The 22,683-nt window shown below is 36.8% G+C and overlaps 1 protein-coding gene across 1 annotated transcript in view; it reads right to left on the bottom strand.

Moving 5' to 3' along the window:
* The window catches only part of PREX2 (phosphatidylinositol-3,4,5-trisphosphate dependent Rac exchange factor 2), a 144,977-nt gene that overhangs the window by 62,817 nt on the left and 59,477 nt on the right, over positions 1-22,683 (bottom strand). The window contains exons 20-27 of the mRNA XM_053986522.1: positions 20,791-20,927; positions 15,718-15,835; positions 14,702-14,886; positions 13,672-13,833; positions 9,698-9,920; positions 9,143-9,350; positions 4,202-4,381; positions 1,366-1,460 (exon numbers count right to left, since the gene is read on the bottom strand). Of these exons, the coding sequence (XP_053842497.1) occupies positions 1,366-1,460; positions 4,202-4,381; positions 9,143-9,350; positions 9,698-9,920; positions 13,672-13,833; positions 14,702-14,886; positions 15,718-15,835; positions 20,791-20,927 (1,308 nt within the window). The remainder of the gene's footprint in view (positions 1-1,365; positions 1,461-4,201; positions 4,382-9,142; positions 9,351-9,697; positions 9,921-13,671; positions 13,834-14,701; positions 14,887-15,717; positions 15,836-20,790; positions 20,928-22,683) is intronic.

Here is a 22,683-nt window from a genome sequence, read left to right as displayed (position 1 = left end):
TCTTTTAGGTCACTGTCTTGTCACTTGCTCTTTCAGACAACAGGCGATATACTTTGAACTCTTTCAAAAAATGTTGAAAAATTGAGCTTAAAACTGGTTTTCCTCCTTGATGTTGGTTACAGACAAGAATTAGCCCCTTGATAATTTATGATCCAAATTTATTCAAGGTTAATCTAGACTCATTTTTCTTATTGACAGCAGTTTTCTGTCCTTGATATTTTTTTTTAGCTCCTTCAGTCCTTACAACACTTACAACAATTATACCTCTTCACAGGATTTTAATTGCAACAGAGCACAGTGCCCAAGACCCCTGATCTGGAGTTAGCCAGGTTAACTTTGGAACCAGCTGAAAATTAGGCCAGCAGAGAGTGTGAGTTTCCCTGAGCAGCAGTATTTGTGATCAAAAGCACTGTATCTGTGCTTGGCTAGAAAAGACATGTTCTTTTAGGCACCTGAGCTGGTACTTCAGCTTGATGCTGCACAAGAGTATATCAGCTCATTCTTATCTTGAGTCGAGTTGAAGATACAGACCGTGGGTCTCCTCTTTTATTAACAATTCATTATGTTCTTCATCCTTTACTCTGTATTAGCTTAGCTGTGTAAGTATGTATCATTCCTGGAAATGAAATTCTGTCTTATTCACATTACTCTGCATAATTCACAAGGTATCTCAGATACCTTACATAATGTCTTAATACTTTCCTGTTGCAACTGAAAATATCATTCCTGGTACAATGAACAATAAAAGTTATGGCCAGGCCTCACTGGTGGGTCATATTCAACTAATATGCTCAGTTTTTTCTTTTCCTAAATCAATCCCAAATAATAAACTCCCAGCTTAGAGCAAATATTTTTTTATTATTAGTCCCCAAGTATATGACCTCCTTCTCCATGCAGTTAAATTCCACCCCATTCCTATTAGCAGCTGCAATTACTTAAATCCAATTTGTCATGGCACAAACAAGAATGTGCTTCTATGTGGTCTCACATTCCTTCCTATAAACACACACAGCCATATCCTGTTCTCTAGGTGCTGACACTGGCTAGGAGAGTGCTCCACACTCACCTAAAATGTTCCTCACTCTGTGCAACACAATGCACTGTCAAGACATGAAAGACATGAAAAGCACTGACTCCAGGAGCTCTAATACAGTCTATTCACAGAGATAATGGAATGTTGGCTCTCTTTTACAGAAGAATTCCTAAGTGCAGCACTAGCTAGGCAGAAGAAAAATTATGAACTTCTATTACTAAGGAGGATGCAATTTTTAAAACAAAAAGAATAAAACTGCCAGGCAAATGAAAAAAATAAAATTAAATAAAAGGCACAGAAGACAGATTCATAGATGACTTTTCTAAACATACCTGAATCCATTTCATCACTGTGAAAATAAGAACTGCACTGACTGCTACATATGCTGGTGAAAGAGGCAATGGAGTTCCTATTGCTGTTGCAGTCACTTGAAAACAAAACACAAAACACAAAAAAGAAATAAAGCTATGTCCTTTAACACAAGCTCTGTTAAAAAAAGTTATGGAAATTCTTCCCTTTTCCCATCCTAAATTTAATGATGAGATGGTCTGTGTAATTCTTTATACACAATAAATTTCCCTGTTCTTAGGCTTTCATTTAATTTGCAGTCCTGGTAAGAGTCAGAAGACCGGATTCCCAAAATAGATGCTTCAATTATCTCCCTTCCCCTTACCTGTGAACAAGTACTTGCAGAACAATAATACAGACTTTGAATGCAAAACAACCAACTTTTCTTGCATGAGTGGTAGTTTTTGAATCTGTGGCCTCAAATGTTTTAGTTACTTCACATTTTCTCCTGGTCCATAGCTAATACAAACACTGAGTCTTTACAACTTGCGTAACAGAGTCTCACTGTAGGTTTACAAGAGATTTGATTCGTTTGAATAGCACCAAAACTGAAATTACAAACTATTTTCCTTGTCAGCCAAAGCAGTTCATGATCCCATCTCTTCCAGGTGTTCCTTTTTTTAGAGATGTATAGACATTTACATCTGTGGCTTCAGTCAAAACTTCAATGCATACGAAATTTCACCCACATTGATCTAATAGGAAGATTTTGGGATTAAAATCTGTACATTTTTTTCTGCTCTTTTCTCCCAAAAGCAATGTGTTCTGTACAGAAAATACATGGAGATATACCTACTCCTGCAGCAAAACCAGAATAAAGCATAGACTTTTGTACTAAAAAGCCTATGAATATATATTTGAATTCAAAGTCTTCAGAGTTGTTTAGCCATATGAAAAATCATTTAGTTTCAATGCAGGAAATGCTTAAGTGATTATCCAGCAGAGGGAGTCTTCAAAAACCCAAGTGAATGTGAGATAATGTAAAAGTGTACCTAAGGGAGGTTTATACATAATGATATGGGTCTTATTTAATGATTTGGGTGTACCCATTCACCAAGATTAACATATCCTTTTGTAAAATAACACTGCAGTTATACATGTGCTCCCTATTTGTTTTCTTCATTTGTGTAGATACAGAAGTGACTTTTCAATAATTTAGGGAGAGTGACTTATATTTCCTGGCTAACGTACGTGTTTTGGACCTGTTGTCAACAAGGTAAGTGAATGAGTTAAACTTTTAAATGAAGCAATATGATGTAATTACAATCATAACCATTAAGTAGATGAAAAGACATCAGTAACAACATGTTCCTAATAGTGGATGAACAGTCCCAAGGAGTATTAAAAATTTCTGGCTGGATATTAAGAAATGTTTTCTAGCTAACTCTATTCACTTATTAAAGTCTCCAAAGGGGAGATGAAGGTTAATTAAAACTGGGTTGTGCAAAGCATGAGAAAATAAAACACAGGAAAATGAGAAACAGATTAGATGCATTTGCTGTATCATTCTGCATGATTTTTGTGTTGTATTGTAAGGTTTAGAAGGAGACCCTATACAAATGAGAGCATTATAATAGTTAAAATTAGCCAAACCTTTTCAATAATAACCACGGCGGCATTATGAGAGCTGGAGATTTTAAGTATTGACTAATAGAATTATTTAAGCAAAGAAAAAAACATTCTAATCTCACTGCAACACTTGTCCTTAATGCACAAATGTTATGATTATTCTGCATATGGAGCCCTAGGTTTTATTATTCCTACACAGCCAGAATAGGCTATAAAGGACAGGAATCAGAATAAAGAAAATGTTTTGAACAAAGAGATGCTGATGTCCTGGGTCACACCTTCTTTCTCCACATACAAATCCTGTGCCAGCTGGGAAACTTCGCGACAGGAGCAAGCACACATCACTGGAGCAGCTTATGAACGGTCAGTTGGACACACGAACATGCAGGAAACTCTAAAAGTGCTTATGCTGGACCAAGAACTTTGCCTGTGTGTTCATCATGGTAAGACCAAAATGAACTTAATCTGTTTACATCTGTGTAAACACAGAGATAGTTTGATATGAACTCTTTCTACTATGATGAAGATTTCATATCAACCAGGCTGCAGTAATCAAATATAGCTTAGGAAAGACTTCTCAGCAACATAGAGTTCTGTACAAAAATGATGAACCTACTGAGACATAGACTTCTGTACAAAAATGATGAACCTACTGAGAGCCTAATTTCTGAGCATGATAATGAACTATGATACTGAAAAAATAACGAACCCTCATTTTACTTGCAGCTAAAATTTAAATTTAGTTTTTATATCATGTAGTTAGCCAACTTTCTCTAAGCAAGAGAGTATAACCTATATAAGAATTATACTTGCTATAATTACTCCTTCCTTTTCAAAATTCTTTGTATTCTCATTCACAGTATGCATTACAAATTCTAGAGGTGAGTTGATGCTACAGTATTTAGAGTGAAAGAAGGTGAGAAATACGTGTTGATAAACAGTATATTTTCTTTAGATCCAGAAGAATGGTGGCTCTATCACCTTGCTTTCCATGACAGATATTTGGTTTGTTCTTGGAGACATAATAACCAGTTATTTCTAGTTTTTGTAAGACAGGTAACCTAAAGTAAAGTTTTACATCTTTGGTTGTGATAGCCTATCCAGATTTGGGCGACCAAGATATAATAGGCTAGTTACTCTTCCATTAGTCATGTCAGAATCATATTCTAACAGTCTCCATAACCACTTGATACTTTACAAACTTCCATATTTGATTCAGTGGAAAACTAAAAATAATATTAATAAATTTACCTGTAAGAATCCCGGTTACTGATGGTATCATGACCAGAATCTTCTTGTTCATCACCTGTTACACTGAAACAGACTTTCTTCCCATTCCTTTCACCCTTTTCATTATCACTGTCTGCTGGTATTAAAGGCTCGGGCGTTTTACGTTCTGATTTGGGAGAATATGTTATTGAAGAAAGAAGGCTGTGAAAAACACAAAAATAAAGGCAAATTCATGTTTTTCAAAAGTGAGCTAGCAAGAGGATAACATTTCTCATCACCATCCTCCAATTATTATTCTATAATATGTGAAGGGAATATCTTAATTCAGTCAATATCTATTTGAAACAAGGAAAGGAAGTGACACATTCAGTTGTCAAAAAGTCTAACAGTGAAACCCCTTAACCTTACCGAATACTTAATCGTGTATGAAAGCAACGATTCCAGCTGGAGAAGAAATACAGCACATTCTTGGACTCTTGGGGTCAAACTGCATATTAACATAACTATTTTTAAATATGAATTCTGCACTTCTTAGCAAGTCAACAAATCAAGAAAACAAACGAAAGTAACTGTATGTCTGTGAAAAGCATGTATTTTCCCAAATGTCAGTGTGCACCACAAACTATTCTACTAGGGTATTTTAAAGATCTTTATTAACATCTCTGTGTACTTTGCGACATTCAAAGTGTCTAAGCCATTATCACTAGTAAAACTGATGATTAATATACAAGCGTCTGTGACAAGCACAAAAGTGACATCCAGCCAAGAAGAGAGAACAGTGCAGACTGCTACTTTTAGAACATGCAGAAATCCTGGCAGTGAAAAATTCATATTCTTGGATGATTAATTCATACTGAGATGCTCTAATTTACTTTCAAGATCAGAACAGCAATAATGGGCAATTGTCCTTTAATTCCTATTGCTCAAAGACTCTATTAAAATCACACTTTCTAATTAATATTTGGATTTCAAAAGCAGCATTTTTCTTGCAAAAACTACTTTCTAACTACCTGAAATCAGAGGACACTGAACTAAACTTTTTTTCTCCCATTGAATTACTTAGAAATAGTAGCAGGGTTTTATTGAAGGAGCTGTCAGGATGGTCAGCTGGCAAACTTTCTACCAAGTACATGGTAGGATTCAAAATTAGGTTAGATCTTACATGAAATTCTTGCTACTGATGGGAACAGACAGATTTTATCCCACATATAGTTAAAGATACTGAACTGAACTAGAATACAGAAAAATTATAATAAAGGCATAATTTCACTAGAATTTAAACTCACCCCTCCACTAGACTGATATCTTTTGGGCTACATTACGCCTTAACACTTCGTATCAGTAGGAAATCACAACTCAATTCTTTCCAATCAGTGGCAAGCATAATTCCATGAGTACAGGAAGAGAGATGGGACCCATATTTTACATCAGTGATCAGTGTCGATCTCATGCTAGAGCATATTTGGTTTTTGAACTTGTCCTAAAATGAATGTGTTATGGAAGCAGAAACCCTAGGAAATCAGTTCTTCATACCTGTATAACTTATTTTCTTAGTAAGAAATATCTAAGGGGTTCAAAAAAAGATTAGAAAAATTCATGGCAGAACATTCTAACACTGCTCTTAAACCAAAAGGTCCATTCTGAAAAGACCATCTAGTTCTGCCTGCTGAAAGATGAGAAAAGGACAAAAATAAATCTATATTTTTGCTTGTTCTTGTGTTCCCACTCTCATCCACTTAAAAATCAAAGTTCATCCTAGTAACTTCTTGGGGATTTTGTTGTTACAAGAAAATAATCAAGAGTAAGAAACAAGCATAATGAACTGCAATTTCAGCTCCAGAAAATATCTTCCCCTGAGTAATTATTTGTCAAGACACAGACAGACTATTATATCCCCTTCTTTTATGTGACTGTTTAGTCACTGCTGCCAAGAGCTCAGTAAAAGACTGATTAAGGTAGCTGGATCTTATCCTAAGGGGGCTTTTTCATTTCTCTCAGCGGGCAGGCTCTTTTCTAAGGAAAATTTTTTTGCTGAACTACCATGAATGAAAGATGGAACTTTGGATTACCAAGTTCTGGAGCAAAAAGTTACTGAAGTTACTATTGTGCTCTTAAAAACTCGGTCCAGGGTGTTGAAAATAAAAACCTGGATACATCCCTTCCCCAATAATCATGCTTAAATATACTTCTGTTTTTCATCTTAAATATGACACATGCACAATACATTTTCTCCAGAGATGGGCCTACCCCAAACAAGATTACCTTAGATATCCAGCTCTCAAAGGAGAAATGCACACGTGAATAGTAACTAACAGCTGGACAGTCTCTATGAAGAATATTTCAATGACACAAAGAAATTAGTAACTTAAAAAAAAAAATCTTCACCTGTGGAATTACTCTTATGTGCAACCCAAGTCAACACAACCCTGACAAACAAAACCTGCTATGGTTAGTCAAAGAATTAAAAATGGCAGTAACAAAAACCGTTGCTGCCTTTTTCTCACTCCACAGAGTATGTTCCCAAAAGACATCTTTCCAAAAAAGAGCTGAGATGGTGGGAGAGCACTGAGTGCATGAGAACCAAGAACTCAGCAGAGTCACCATATAGAAAACAATTTGAAAAAGGACTTATTTCTGTGTAACACCTAGCAGCAACATGGGGTATCTGCAGCATCACTAAAGAACTATTGAGATACCATTAAATTATTTCAATGTGAGCGCAGTGGAGCCTTGAGAGGCTCTCTCTGTCTGTCAGTACTACATCACTTATCCTACCGAAACCCATCAGCAAACAGTCTCATAAACTTTTATGGAGACCATATTAGGAGTACAAAATCTTCTCTTAAACCTTCCCTTGCCATAATCTCTCACAGACCTGCTCTTCAGATGAAACACTCATTTTTAAATTCACTGACAGACAGGAGAGGTTGAGCAGATAACACTGCCCCAAGATTTTGTGAGCTGAAATACAGACCAGTACTGACCTCAATACAGAGCAGAGACCTCTAGTAACATGCATGAGCAAGTTTTCCAACAGTAAGTATAAAGAGTAACAGACAGTCATTCAGTAGTCCAATTTTTCTGTCACACAATATCAACATAAATTAAAAACTGTGATAGATACCATGTTCATATTATCCATCCTGAGAATATTAAAATAATGAGGATTGCTTAGGATAATGATCAATTCAATAAAAAAAGACATCAATTTTATTGTTACTATGCCACAACAGAAAAAATAAATTCTACTGTCTTTATAAAAAACACAAAACCAAGCATTTCCTCCCAGCTGTTTAAGTATGAAAATTTCTAATTAAAGCATGGCTGTTGAATTATCTATTGTGTCACTCTATCTTTTGTTTCTCCAGTCCTAAATCTCAAGAGTTAATTAGCATCTGTAACCATGTTCTAATATACTATGTTCCTCTGAACTGCTCACTCTTCCCTGTTCAGCACTTTTAAATAGGTCTCTTAGCTATCCTGTTTCCTCTATAGAACTGCTTTCCTCTACAGTAATTACTCACTGGCAGTCCACGCAATGTCCATGAGGAATAAAGCATGAAAAGTCTCAGTTTTCCAATCAGCCAAAGGTAACATTTACTAAATACATCTGTGTACCTTGTACAAGATCAGCTACAAGGTCAGTGTACAGAAAATTAAGGAATGAAAAAAAGTGAACCCTTGAGTTTGTACACAATTTTTCTGTGAGTGTGTGTATTTATATATACATTTATACAAAAGAAAGGTTCACAATTTCCTGTGCTTTTGCATCACAAGCTCAAGGGAGTGGAAAGGAAAGGTGTGGCATACTGGCAATTGGAACTTCCTGAAATATTGACTAAAATTCCATATATAATTTTCTGACTTCCATGAGGAAGAGGGACAATATAGGCTTTACAGATAGTCATTTCTAAGAGCACCCAAGCACTGAAATTATCATGAATTTAATTAACTTACTTCATCTTCAGTGTGGTAATCAGCAGAACTATGTAAACGCACAAGAAACAACATTTCCTTAAAAATACTGAGTCAACTCCTGCTTTCATTCCCAATACAGTATATGATACATTACTTATAATAATTACAATTACATACACAGCTATTACAACTAGAGAACAGTAAAAAAAAAGAAATCCCACCTTAAGTATACATGAAAGGACAAATCACACTACAGTCTTCAAGATAACATGAGAAACAATGGCACATGTCTTATCTAAACTGGAGATCGTGACAGATTGTCTTTTAAACTCAAATACTTTGCTGGTTTTGTTTTCAAAATTAATTTCTGATTTTGCATTACATATGGGAATCTTTCAAAACGTAAATACTTCTTAGCCTTCTTCATCAAATAGCCCAGGAGTCAACTCACTTACTTTGCATAAGAAAAAGCAAGTTATAAATCCTTGTCCTGAATTAGGACTAACTGTGATGAGACCCTGAGTCTCCCACATTCAAGCCAAATGTCCTAATCACTCAAGGGTGGCTCTCCCTAAATCCATAGCTCTTCCTTCAAGGTCAATTTTGTTTTGAAAAATTTCTAACAAATTAATGCTCTCCCCGTAGGTGAGTAATGTCTTAACCAAAAATTCACCTGTGAGACTATTCAGCAATACCTGAAGAGTTCAATAAAGGTCATTTTTATACCTCTGCCCTTTGTTTCCATTCCTAGTGAAATCGTAGGTTATATTGTGTGCCGCATATTTTCCTCACTTCAAATTAATTAACTTTGCCACATTCTAACGAAAATCTACAAACTGGAAAAAACCCACAAACTGTGGGGAAAAAAGTGAGGCACACTGCAAAAAAGATCAAAATACAACATCACCTGCACTTAAATTTTTTACTTTACTTCAATTCTGTCTGAAGTCAGCATTGACTCCTATGCTATACAAAAGCATTGCCCAGATTTATCATTATCTATGGAAAAATTAAAGGCAAGTCCAGATGGTAACATTTACTTACTCATCTATTTGGCAGACACATGTTTCCACCTCTTTCAGTGCAGCTTGTAATTTGAACAGCAATTTTTGATAGACATCTTGTGTTTCTAAGTCTTCTTCTTTTAAGAGGTACCTCAGACCATGGCCCTCTTGCTGGCCAAGAGATTGTCCTGAAGGGGCAGCCATAGTAGTAATGGTATGTTGGACATAAATCATGGGATTCAGTTTACCTGGGAATAATTCAAAGGGATTTCATCACTATCTATTTTCAACATACATTTTGAGGTTAGTAAAATACCTAAAAGACATTGAAATACTTTTCTGTTTAAAATTTATGTACTTATTTAATTTTGCATTTTATTTGCATTTCAAAGTCAAGCTATTTAAGAGAAGGTTATTGTGAAATTATGACTATCCATTATAATGCTGTGAAATAAAACTAAAAATCAAAAGAAGGGTGATTTCAGAAAGACTTGTCCTCAATTTTAATATTTGGGCTATAAACCTAATCTGATTACCTTTTAAGACCCTATATCAGAAGCAGTGGAAGCAGCTCTTTCAAACTCAATTGACTTACCTTGGTCGGTGTTTTTATTTTCCTTTTCATGGGAAGAATGTTTTCTGCTGTCTAACTGTACACCAAAGGCACTACCAAGGGAAGTTGAGGTCTTAGGGTAAGACACTTCCATCACATTTATATGGCAATTGGTGGGACAGAAATCACTGCTGTGAAGTGGTGAAATCTTTGACTTAGCTTGTTTGAAGGTAGGCCAAGCTCTGTTTTTTAATACTCTTGAAAACTAGAAGTAAGAAAGAAAACCAAATTTTGATTATGAGCTCTTCTTGTGTCTGCACGTAGCCAGCAATTCTTGTGTACCTAACTAGAAAATAAAAGCTGAAAATATTTCAATCATCCTTGACTTAAGGTGTCTTGACTTTGCAATTTGCATCTCTCTCTAAAAGGGAAAGAAAAAATATTTTTCATTTTACATTTTTAAGTGGGAATTTTGAAGCAAATGATATTTTAAGAAGTAAATAGCTTTGTAACAGAGATAGAATCTATTTCCCATGGAACATAATAAAAAATTAAGTGTCTTTCTGGGGAGCAAGTCTGAAACTGCTGTACTGCTCATGAAATTTATAAACACCTGCCGACATTTTCAAGCCAGTATTTTTCAAAAACTCATGAAATTTTTGTCTGAAGTTATAATGAAGACAAAATCAGAAAGTATGAATTCTGGATTTCCTGATCAAGAAGGAGAAGGTCCTCTTTAATTATATCTTATCCTCCTGCATTAGGAGAAGCATTGCCAGGAGTTGGAGGGAGGTGATCTTGTTCTCCTCAGCACCAGTGAGGCCTCCTTCGAGTCCTGGGTCCAAGTCTGGGCTTCACAGAAATAGACATGGGCATATTGGAGAGAGCCCAGTGGAGGTGAGCCCTCTGAGATCACTCAGGGACTGGAGCATCTCTCCTGTGAGGAAAGGCTGAGAGAGCTGGGACCCTTCAGCCCGGAGAAGAGAAAGCTCAGGGGTTAACACATCAATGTATATGAATACCTAAAGGAATGGTGCAAAGAGGACAAAGCCAGGCTCTTTGCAGCGCTGTCCAGTGCCAGGACCAGAGGCAATGGGCCCAAACTTAAGCACAAGAGTTTCCTCTGAATGTCAAGAAACACTTTTGCACTGTGAGAGTGATTGAGCACTGGCACAAGTTGCTCAGAGGGGTTCAGGAAAGAGAGGTAAGATCCCCCTCCTCAAAGAGGATCATCTCTAGATGGTCTGGGCGACCATTTCTAGGTGGCCCTGCTTAAGCAGGGTTGGCTGGACAAGACCTGCAGAGGCACATTCCAACCTCAACCAGTCTTCTATTTTGAGTGACATTAGGAAGCTGATGAGCACTAATAGATAAAAACTGCAAACACCCCATTTTACAGACTTTCCTAGCTCAGCACCCCTTCTCCCCCCTGTATATCAGCTCAGCAATGAGGAATGCTTTTTATGGTCTAATTTTAATACAGTGCTTAGCCACATCTCCTTGATTCTAACATCTTAAATTTTGTGCAGTGTCTTGAATAGGCTTAGAGTTATTTGGCTTTTACGATGAGAAGATGTCAACCCAAAATGGTGAGGACTGAACTGAACACTCAGCAACTACATCTATGTCAGAATCAAGTAATGAGATCAAGCTCTTCAACTGGGAAAGAAATTTGTAGGATTTTTGTCAATATGTGTCATTTCCAGTGCAGCTTGTGGTCAGGGAAGAGTTTGTTTCTGGAAAGATGCAATCAGTGTTTTAATCACAATATCTCTCCAGTCAAAATATTACAGCAACCTACGTCAGCTATGAACCGCTGCTCATGCATAAGAATATTTTCAAAGTTAACTTGCAAAGCTTCTTCTCCAATAAATGTCAGTAAAAATTTGAATCAGTCAACTTTTTACTAACACTTCAGTTGAATTAAGACACATTCCTTCTGCAAAATAAGATGTTTCTGTACAGGGACTTAAATTTCTATTTATTTTGGTGTCATATTACTTCAGTCTGATGAATGCTTTTTGGGATAATTACATTTAAATCTTTAGATCACAAGAAGATCTGGAGGGTTACAAGAAATCCAATTATGGAGTTGTTCAAAGGCTGAAGAATGTACGAATTGTTAAGAAGGATACTAAGGACATTCAATGATGAAAATGTTTCTGCAAGCAGTACATATTTCACATCTCAATCTCCCACACATCCTGCTCCAGAGAGACCAAATACTGGCTATGATTTAATCAGGTCATAAGTCAGGACCAAAATTCTTTTCATATATGTGTTGAGAAACATCTGGGACTCATGGCACTGAAATCGAGGTCTATTAGGAGCAAAATGTTCTGATAATAATAATAGTAGGAACTGCAGAAATCCACAAGATTTTTATTTATAGAATTCGAACTTTCACAGTAAAACCAGGAACCAAGCTGGGCTCATGCACTCCGAAAGTCTCCTGTAACTATGGTTACCTTTACCTTGCCAAGAGAGTGACACATCTATTCCTGAAATCCACTGCATTACTAATTGTCATTAAAAGCTATAACTGTGAAACTACTGATTTTTGAGCAGATGAGATTTAAAGTGCAGTCTGTATCAGGAATATCTGCTTCTAGACAGAGTAAGAACTATGAGAACTTCCCTGAGGCTGTTTGTTTCACATCCAGCAAGCACAACAAAATTTGACTTACTGTCTTGGCCTCCTCTGTAGAGGCTATATATCACAGTCAAAATTTTCAGCTACAGAAGACATATAAATCACCTGCATGTTACTTGAACTGTAACTGTTAATATGAAAACTAATTAGTTTAAAAAAAAAAAATTTGAATTTTAACCAAATTGGAAATATGGAGGTCTGTAATTCAGGCAAACAATGGAGGGGTCAGATTTTTGCTAAAACAGTATCAGGATTCTTTTGATGTCTCCATTGACACAACTCAGTTTATTCCATTTCTTTTTAGAGAGCACCTGGAGAAGTCTGACAAGCTGCTTTTTGGCCTTCGTCCTACTGACTACTGAGCTACAGGTATTCCTAACAGTTCTCCCTACTTTCTTTGAAAACTGAAAAATCATTATCTAGTCTTTTAAATGCAGCTTCTGCAAATGTGTGAAGCTTCTGTATTCACTTTCCTTTTCCTTTGCTTTTTTTTTTTCCCTTTTCAAATTTTTATGCCTAAACTCCCAGAACAGACCAGTTTCTAAATGTCTCAACTCAGATCCCCAAATGAGGTAAGACAGGGCAAACCCATTTTTTTGCAGCCATTTTGAGCCAACTTCAAAGTAATTCACCTCCCCACAATTAGGTTCCATGAAAGAGGAACTAGGAGTCTGGATTAGAAAATGAGTTTGCATTAAAAAAATGGCAAATGGTTGATTCATTTACACCCTGCTTAGTTAAACAACTATAGCAAAATTCACTGACAGCAGCTAGAGGTCATAGCTTGGGCTATTTATTCGTTCACATATCATTAATTTAGATCTGAAGCATATGAAAGTCAGTGCCTTCTCTATTTTTCCATGCTATTATGTTTTATTAAACCAAGTGACGTTAATAATTTACAGAGATGGTACTATTAACAGATATGCTAGGGCCTAAAAGTTGAATAAAAGGGTTACAATTTGGTATTTGAGTTGCAGTAGAAAGGAAAAAAACAACTCTGTTGTTTTTGCTACATTTTTGGTTAACATCTGCAAATTCACTAGAGTATTGGTTTAAGGCATTTACAAGAATGACGGCTCTTTTGCAGAAATATGCAGTTGATTGTCTCTACAACTGAACACAGCAAACAAGAAAGAATACAAACTACCCAAAGTCTAAAAAAGGGATAAGAAAGAGAATGGCTTGAAAACAATTGATGCAATTACTCAATTAAGGCATTCATGCTTCATAATAGCTAAACTTTCAGTCACATTTTTGCCACTGCCATAGACACTCTGAAGACTTATTCAAACTATACCATAGTCCCCCGTTTCTTCCTTAAAAGACAAATACAATCAAGCTTAAGACATACAGGTCATACCTTTTTATAGCTAGAGATTCTTCTGTAGATATGCTCAATTTTCTCACTGCAAATGACGCTGAATTTACTTTGAAGTTCAGTGGGGATCACATCATTTAAGGAATTGAGGCTGTTGCAATTCTGCACAAAATTTTCATCGCTTTTTGCCAATGCTTCAAGAATCTAAGACAATAAAAACAAGAGAAGTATGTTATGAGATTAAGTTTACTAAAATATCCCCTTACTAATCATAATTAAATCTTTTAACTAAAGCTGAAAAGTCTGATAACATTACAGAAAATGGTGCATAGCAACAATGAATGAAGCTTGGGATGCAAAGAGGTTTTCTTAAATCTATTCCCTGCTAAGTTATACCCATAAGTATTTTTTGCTTGGCTTCTCATGATATTATCTGATAATGGATTTACTGCTAATTTCCTACTAATGTAACCACTGTGGCTCCTCTGAAATACATTATCTGCTGTATTTACTTGATCAGCACATATTATACAGATCTGCTGAATTAATTCACTCATTACTCCTAGAAAACCTTTGGTTTGGAAGAATACTAACACATTGAAAAAGCATAAAAGAAAAGTGAGTGGTATCCTCTTGTATATTCTGCATAAAAAGCCCAGGAAATAGGGCACAGAATAAGCTGTACTGCTCAGTAAAGACTGAAGCCTTGCTATAATGGTGAGAAAAAACTAATTAAAAGGCATGTTGAAGAGATGAGGGTAGTATATAGCATTTATAGATATTTCAATGGATCTTGGACTTTCTTTCAAGTCTTATTTGATAATTTAGAAATAAGGGAGTGGAAGACTTTGAAGATCTTTTAACATTTTTTTTAGATTTAAAGGCTCAATTTACAATGACAGCATAACTCTTTTTGCCTCCTGAGCACACAATCATCCTCCAAAACATCAGAGAGATAAAGGTGACCAATTATAAGGTATCAAATCAAAGACATATAAGAGTTAAAAAAGACACAAGTTTCTCCATTGGTATTAAACACAATAAGCATCAACATACAAAAAATGCTTCACACCTTTGCAGTCAAACTGAAAAATCCCTTTGGTTCAATCATTTTTTCCAAGACATGGCACTTTATTCCAGCTGTGCTGTCATACTCATAAACCACTCCATACTCCAGATGAACATTGTCAACAGTCAGACTCACATGATCTTTCTTCCCATCAATTATTGCCATGGTGTTAAATTTGTCAATTACCTCTAGAATAAATAAAGTAACACAAATCAGTTGACAAGTCCTGGCCATTAAATGAACAATAAATGACATAGGCAAACATTTTAGAAAGAGGTGTGTTCTGATCATTCTACTTAAAAACATTAATTAAAAAACCTGGCTGAACAATATAAATATCAGAACACCGGTAGATTTATAGATGTTAAAACACTGGACTGCAAAACAGGCAGTACTCTTTCTTTATGAGCAGTTATTGAAGGGGGCTAATTCCATTTCATTTATAATCCAGAGACATTAAGAACAACCCAAAAAAGGGAAAACTGAGTATTTCTAAATAAAGTAGAAGAAAATCACTATGAAAACTGCCAACATTCAGAAATGAAACCACAATATCTGCATTTATGAATGCACAGTTCAAGTATCAACTGTCTCCTTAATTACAAGTTGCAGATGAATGCACTTTCATCTAAACTTTAATTGCCTGAAAATAATCTGAAGGATAGTTGTGTTCTTATTTCCCATGCAGTAATGACTAATGTATCTAGTTTGACATAATGATTACTAGTGGTGAAAATAAATCAGGTAATGCCTAGGTTTTTGTTTCTTACAAATGAAAATAAACAGATTTTCTCCTAAGTGTTCACGGAAGTATTTTCTCTAAATGGGAAAGATACTAGTTTTCAAGGAATAGCATGTTAAATTTATATGTTTAGAATATATAAGAAAACAAATCCCTATGTAAATCACATCTTATGATCTGCTCAAAATTTCCTCTCTGCAAACAAACCCACTGCCTACATTTTTCTTGTATTATAATAGCATTCTCAGCAACAAGAAGATCAAACAAGCATCAGTACCTTCCACTTTACAGTCAAAGGCATCACCTCCATCATCTCCAGAGGGTTTGGTGTTTGTTTTCTGAAGATCTTCCTGTGCACTTTCAATGCTGTTGTAAACCCACTGTATAGAATCTTGCTAGAAAAACAACAAAAAATAGACAGCTAGAAAAAGCTTTGCAAGTGCAACTGATAGCAACTATTTCACTATTTTTAAGGCCTAAGTTAAAAAAAAAATAATCCAGAGAATTTTGGATTTTATAAAACCATTCAAAGAATTTTGGCAGGTTATTTTTTATTTCAGCATATATTGTCATGAGACAGTATGAAGTCTGTGACAGCATGACATCTATCATTTTTATGTCATTTCCAAAAATAATTTAAGACATTTCAAATCAAATTGCAGATTGAAAAATATTTTTCCCCAAGAAATCATGGGGAAAAAAACAATTTTTGCTTTGCTAAGTCTGAGGTGCATCCATAAATCTGGCGGCAAAAGTTATGGAATATCAACCAAAGACAGAGAATGTCCAGTTAATTCATCACCTTGTGTCACTGGCACAAAGAACCTATACTACAGCCTTCATTACTTACATTTGCCTGTATTACAAATATTTTACTAGTGTAGTAATATTTTTTTTTCCCCACAGATTAACACCCCCTGCAGCCCCCCCAAACAAAAGAACCACAGGCTCCAAAAATCCACCATCTTCTGTGGCTGAGTGACACACGAGCACAGCAATGGTGGCTTACATGTGTCATACAACCTTTGAAGAAGCCACGTGTATGTCTTACATCTTCTTCCCAGTCTGTAACTCAGCCACATGTCCATCATACCCTTGTGAAAGGTCCTATCAAGCATGGCATCCCCAGATTACTCTTTGTTCCTTACACTTCAAAACAAGCTTGACAAGTTAGTTAATCACTCCTTCTGCAACAGCTACAGCAGAAAAAATGACATGATTATGACAAATCTGAATTCAAAAATAAGTTCACAGAAGAATTTGACGTTAAGCAAGGACAGCAAACATTTAGGCTGTTAAAATCTTCATGCAAAGTGCCAAATATATCCAGTTATCCTTTGCGAAAATACATCAGCTTCTATCTTTATCCCATCGGTATGGTTTCCCTAGGTTTCCTAGATTCATCTATGCCTTGCTTTTCACTCAACAGCATAAAATATTTTAATAAGAAAGCTTAACTTTCAGAGCTCTGTGTTGATTGTTGGAACACACCTGTGCAGAAAATGATCAAGAAGAATGCTTCTGAAATCCACATTTCACCTCAAAGCTTGGTGCTTCGTTATGGACTCTTACGGACTTGCTTGGCAGCATTGAGACTGCCACACCAATATCTAATAGGAAATACTAACTACTTAACCTGGAAGTCCCTTTTCCAAAAGTTAACAACCAATCTAATGCAATATGACTCAGAGCAATGTTCTTCAAAATCATTACAGGAGAACCAACTAAGCATAAATCATGATTAGTATCACTGCAAAGAAACTGTAATTCCAAGAAGCAAAATCTGATCTCAATTTTCTTTATTCAGACAAGACAGAAGATAAACACTGTCCAACAGAAATTATGCAGTTATTGACCAAAGGAATCTGAAATGAAGCTTCATGCTCCAGGCAATTAGGAAGACTTCTTACCCTGAGAAGTAAAAGATATAAAAACCAGAAAAATATTCCCTTTCAATTATGCAATTGGGAACCACAGGATAGACTGCAATGTTCTGGGTAATTAAATGATAGGCTGTGTGCACTGTACTTACAAAATAGGAGAAATCCATAGTCATCTTCCAAATAATAATTTTAAAAACCCACCAAATTTCTGAATAAGGAGTTAAATTTTAGCTGTCTTTTCACCAAATGGGAATACTACCATTTACTTCAGTCTAGACAATTCTCCCATAGTTTTGGATAATACTGCATCCTAAATGAAGTTTTTCTTGTCTGTCTGAGGAACTTCAGTTATCTGTGATTTGCTGAATTATGACCAACTACTTTTTAAAACTGAAATAAATACTATATATAGGAAAAAACTTCACGGTATTATACAAGTTGATTAAAATACCCAAAGTAATTTTTTAATGTCAAGGCATTCACACCAGCCAACATTAATCAATGGTCTTTGGATGTCACTAATATCCATAGGAAGTCTACACTTATACACAGAGAGAACAAAACTGCTGTAATGAATTTAATTTATCTTTTCACAGAATCACAGAATCACAGAATAATGAGGTTGGAAGAGACCTCTAAGATCATCAAGTCCAACCTATGCCTTAACACCTCAAATAGACTATAGCACCAAGTGCCATGTCCAGTCTTTTTTTAAACACATCCAGAGATGGTGATTCAACCACCTCCCTGGGAAGACAATTCCAGTACTTTATTATTCTTTCGGTGAAATTTTTTTTCCTAATATCCAACCTATACCTTCCCTGACGTAGCTTGAGACTGCGTCCTCTTGTTCCATCAGTTGCTGCCCGGTGGAAGAGACCAACCCCCACCTGACTACAACCTCCTTTCAGGAAGTTGTAGAGAGCAATAAGGTCACCTCTAAGCCTCCTCTTCTCCAGGCTAAACAACCCCAGTTCCTTCAAATGTTGCTCACAGGCCTTGTGTTCCAAGCCCCTCACCAGCCTTGTTGCCCTCCTCTGGACGCACTCAAGCGCCTCAATGTCCTCCCTGAACTGAGGGCCCAGAACTGGACACAGCACTCAAGATGTGGTCTCACCAGCGCCAAGTACAGGGGAAGAATGACCTCCCTGCTCCTGCTGGTCACACAATTCCTAATGCAGGCCAGGATGCCATTGGCCTTCTTGGCCACCAAGGCACATTGCTGGCTCATATCCAACTGGCTGTCGACCAGCACCCCCAGGTCCCTTTCTGCCTGAACACTGTCCAGTCACGCTGTCCCCAGCCTGTAATGTTGTAGGGGATTTTTGTGGCCAAAATGTAGAACTCGGCACTTAGACTTATTAAACTTCATGCTGTTGGATTCTGCCCATCCATCCAACCGATCTAAGTCTCTCTGCAGAGCCCTCCTTCCTTCCAGTAGATCAACACAAGCTCCCAGCTTAGTGTCGTCTGCAAATTTACTAATGAAGGACTCAATGTCCTCATCCATGTCGTCTATAAAAATATTAAATAGAACTGGTCCCCGCACAGACTCCTGAGGGACACCACTGGTGACTGGCCCCAACTGGATGCAGCACCGTTCACCACCACTCTCTGGACCTGGCCATCCAGCCAGTTCCTAACCCAGCAAAGAGTGCTCCTGTCCAAGCCGTGGGGTGCCAGCTTCTCCAGGAGTGTGCTGTGGGAGACAGTGCCAAAGGCCTTGCTGAAGTCTAAATAGACAACATCCACAGCCTTTCCTGCATCCACCAGAGGAGTCACCTGGTCACAGAAGGAGACCAGGTTGGTCAGACATGACCTACCCTTTGTAAACCCATGCTGACTAGGTCTGATAGCCTGGCCATCCTTTAAGTGCTGTGTGATAGCACTCAGTATGAACTGCTCCATTATCTTACCTGGTACTGAGGTCAGGCTAACTGGCCTGTAATTACCAGGATCCTCCTTCCTACCTTTTTTATAAATGGGTGTCACATTGGCAAGTTTCCAATCATCTGGAACCTCACCAGCGAGCCACGACTCTTGATACATGATGGAGAGTGGCTTTGCAAGCTCATCTGCCAGCTCCCTCATCACCCTGGGGTGGATCCCATCTGGTCCCATTGATTTATAAATATCCAGGTGTCCCAGCAGTTCTCTGACTGCCTCTTCTTGGATAACAAAAGGACGATTCTGCTCCCTGGCACCACCTACCAACCCCTGAGGACAGTTGTCTTGAGGACAAGCTGTCTTACCACTAAAGACTGAGGCAAAGAAGGCATTAAGCATTTCTGCCTTTTTCTCATCTTTAGTTACTAGGTTGCCTGCCTCATCCAATAAGGAACAGAGGTCGGTTATACCCTTCCTTTTACCATTAATATATTTGTAAAATCTTTCTCTTATCATTTTTAACAGTAGTTGCCAAGTTCAAACTGAACTTTACCCTCCCTAATTTTTTTTCTACATGCCCTAGCATCTCCCTTAAATACTTCCTGAGAAGCATATATTTTATTCTAGCCGGTTTTGCTACTAGGGAACAGGACATTTTCTTTTTAGTAGAGTGCATCTTCCTTTAAAGCATAGGTGAGTTTGATCTCGGTATGCCATGTAAGAATTTCAATTCTGTATTATCATTTAAACACAAATATCCCAAGAACATTTTCATAAAGACTGTATTTATGTGACCCAGTTCTTACTATATAATTCTTATAACTATGCCGTAGGTGTGGGAGAAGGATTCAACTCTTGATTTTAATTGGATTTTCCTCCTCAGTAAACACATACTTGAAGAGTTTGTTTGTGAAGTTAATTAATAATATTGGTTCCAGTTTACTAAAAACTTGCAGATAATTGGAAAATTACATTATACAATCCAGCTTGGTTTGGTTTTCTTCCTAAATTTGTATCTTGGAAGCCTGAGATTTTCTCTTTAACTACCATGACAAAGATAACAAAATTTGAATGCATTTTAAAAAAAGGAAATTTTGAGTCCTTGAATATATACTTATTCTTAAGACTGGAATGCAATGGAAACTCTGACTTCTATGGATGGAACTGCACTCTGCTCTCTGTGTACTGAAGTGTAACAAAATTCTGGAAGATCAGTTTTATGCATTTCATCCTCCTGCTGCTGAGCAGGCAGAAAGCTGTGTGATTCCCTCTCCATCAAGATGAGGATACACCTCAAAATTCTTTCTGCATAAGACTGCAGAAATGCTTGAAATAGATAATAAAAATTGTCAATGATATTTATTTCAGTGCAGAAACTAAGCAGATTTTGAACATCACCATTGAGCAATCTTCAGCTTTTATACCTCAATTGGCTTCCCTTCAGTTTTATTCACCACATCTTTCCTCTCACCCCACTCAAACACAGCAGATATGTGCATAGAGATTAACACTACATTGTTTACTTTGACCAAAAATAGAAATCTAGGGGAAAATGTGCAAGGGCACCAAATGAGACATACCTGCATTGGCCTCCTGTACTTCCTGCAGGCCGTGACATGAGCAATAACACTTGCATGAGTCTCTTTGCTGACATTAATTCCATTCACTTTGATTATGCACTGGCCAGGGTGGAGACCTGCCGCAGCTGCCACTGTTCCTATTAATAAAACCCACATAGTTAGCAGACTTCTTTTTCTAAACATCTCCTTTCAAGATTAAAGTCCAAAAAATCTTTTTTTAAAAATCAGAACCTGCTCTGACTGATCCTTACATACTTCCCTTGACCACAGAGTACTTCTGTAGACGGGTTGGATGCCAAGAAAATGGAGTTTGCCAGCAGATGTTTCCATAAAAGAGACCAGACAATTTCCTAAAGGCTGCTTTATAAAACAACAAACATTGACTAGCAATATGAAAACGTAGAAAATTCACCTCAAAGAAAAGGACTTTAAAAGGATAAAATGGCTCTAGCTTGAAAGTCACTAATTACAACTTAGCTCTGTTATATGTCCCAAGCTTATGAGCTTCTTGTTTAATTCAGGTGTTTCAATTTCACAAACAAAACAGAAGTTTTCTGGCAATACATAAAGTACAAGATAAGACTAGTATAAGATACTAGAGTATCATGTTAATCATGAAGTGAAATATCTAAATTCCAAAGATATTTTCAAAGATGTTGCTCTTTTTCTCATCTTCCCTACCAATGCAATTATAGCAGAGGGCCTTAGACCTTTAAATCAAAATCTCAAAGATAATTAAGTAGAATATCTCAAATTAAATTATCAGAGGGTGGGACAGGGGGACACACACAATATGACACCAAAACACAATATTCTCCTTAAGCAATATAAAATATTTGGTTCAGTGACTTATTTTCACAATTGAATAACCACGTTGGGAAAATCTAGTGACTGAATAGGCATTACAAAAAGAGCTGTTGTCCCCAGTTTTTTTCAGTGCAATTCAAACTCACTCCTGAAAGACAGCCTGTTGGAGTATGACCTTAGTTCCAGCTACCTGAACATTCACCTCCAAATGTCTCTTGATACTGCCACAGAGGTGCCAAGGAAGTTAAAAATCTACAGCCTAGAGACTGCCAGACTGGGTTGCAGAAGCTAGGGGCTGTGAAAGAAAAGGGTAGACTGAATTTGCAGGGCTGACAAATAGAAAGCTTGTCACAACTTCAGGACTTGCCAGTTGAGCATATTTGACAAGGAAATAACTTATATACATGATCTTCCCTCATTTTAGGAATTATCACTATTAGGTTAAAGCTGCATTTAAAATCTAATATAAAATAAATTCCTTGGAAATTACAATATTACCAGCTATCGCAATCTCCCCTCCCCCCAAAAAGACATACAAATAAACATATAAATAGATCCTATTTCGTATCTCTCAAAAAAAAAAAAAAAAAAATCTCTCTTCAGAAAACCTCAAGGTCCCAATTCAGCAAAATAAGCACATGCTTAAAATCTTCAAGATTTACCAAATCACACAGGCGAGCACTTGCATATTGTTGAGGCTAATCAGAATAAAATATGTGCTTAATAAATAATGATAGGCAGCTGAATTGAGATCCAGGTGCAGAAATAATTATGACATCAGCTACTAAGTTTATTAGTCTTACTTTTGAAAATCTAATTTCTGGTACCACAGCCTAGAACAAAATGTCATCAAACTCTGTTTAAATCTCGCTGTATTGCAGATCACGTCACTTTTCATGCCTCAGTTACAAAGGCAGGAAGGGGGAAAGAGACACAACTGTCCCACAGTAACTGAAAATACAGTTAGTTTGCTCCACCATAAGCAACATGAGGCAGCAAGAAATAATGCTTCAACTTCTTTTAGCACAAGTGCGCTGCTCAAAAACATCAGGTTAGGATAGCAAGCATCTGAAAATCACATCCCAA

This window comes from Vidua macroura, chromosome 1 (assembly GCF_024509145.1).
Source record: "Vidua macroura isolate BioBank_ID:100142 chromosome 1, ASM2450914v1, whole genome shotgun sequence".
NCBI classification, from domain to species: domain Eukaryota; kingdom Metazoa; phylum Chordata; class Aves; order Passeriformes; family Viduidae; genus Vidua; species Vidua macroura.
This window is presented reverse-complemented; position numbering and strand designations above follow the sequence as displayed.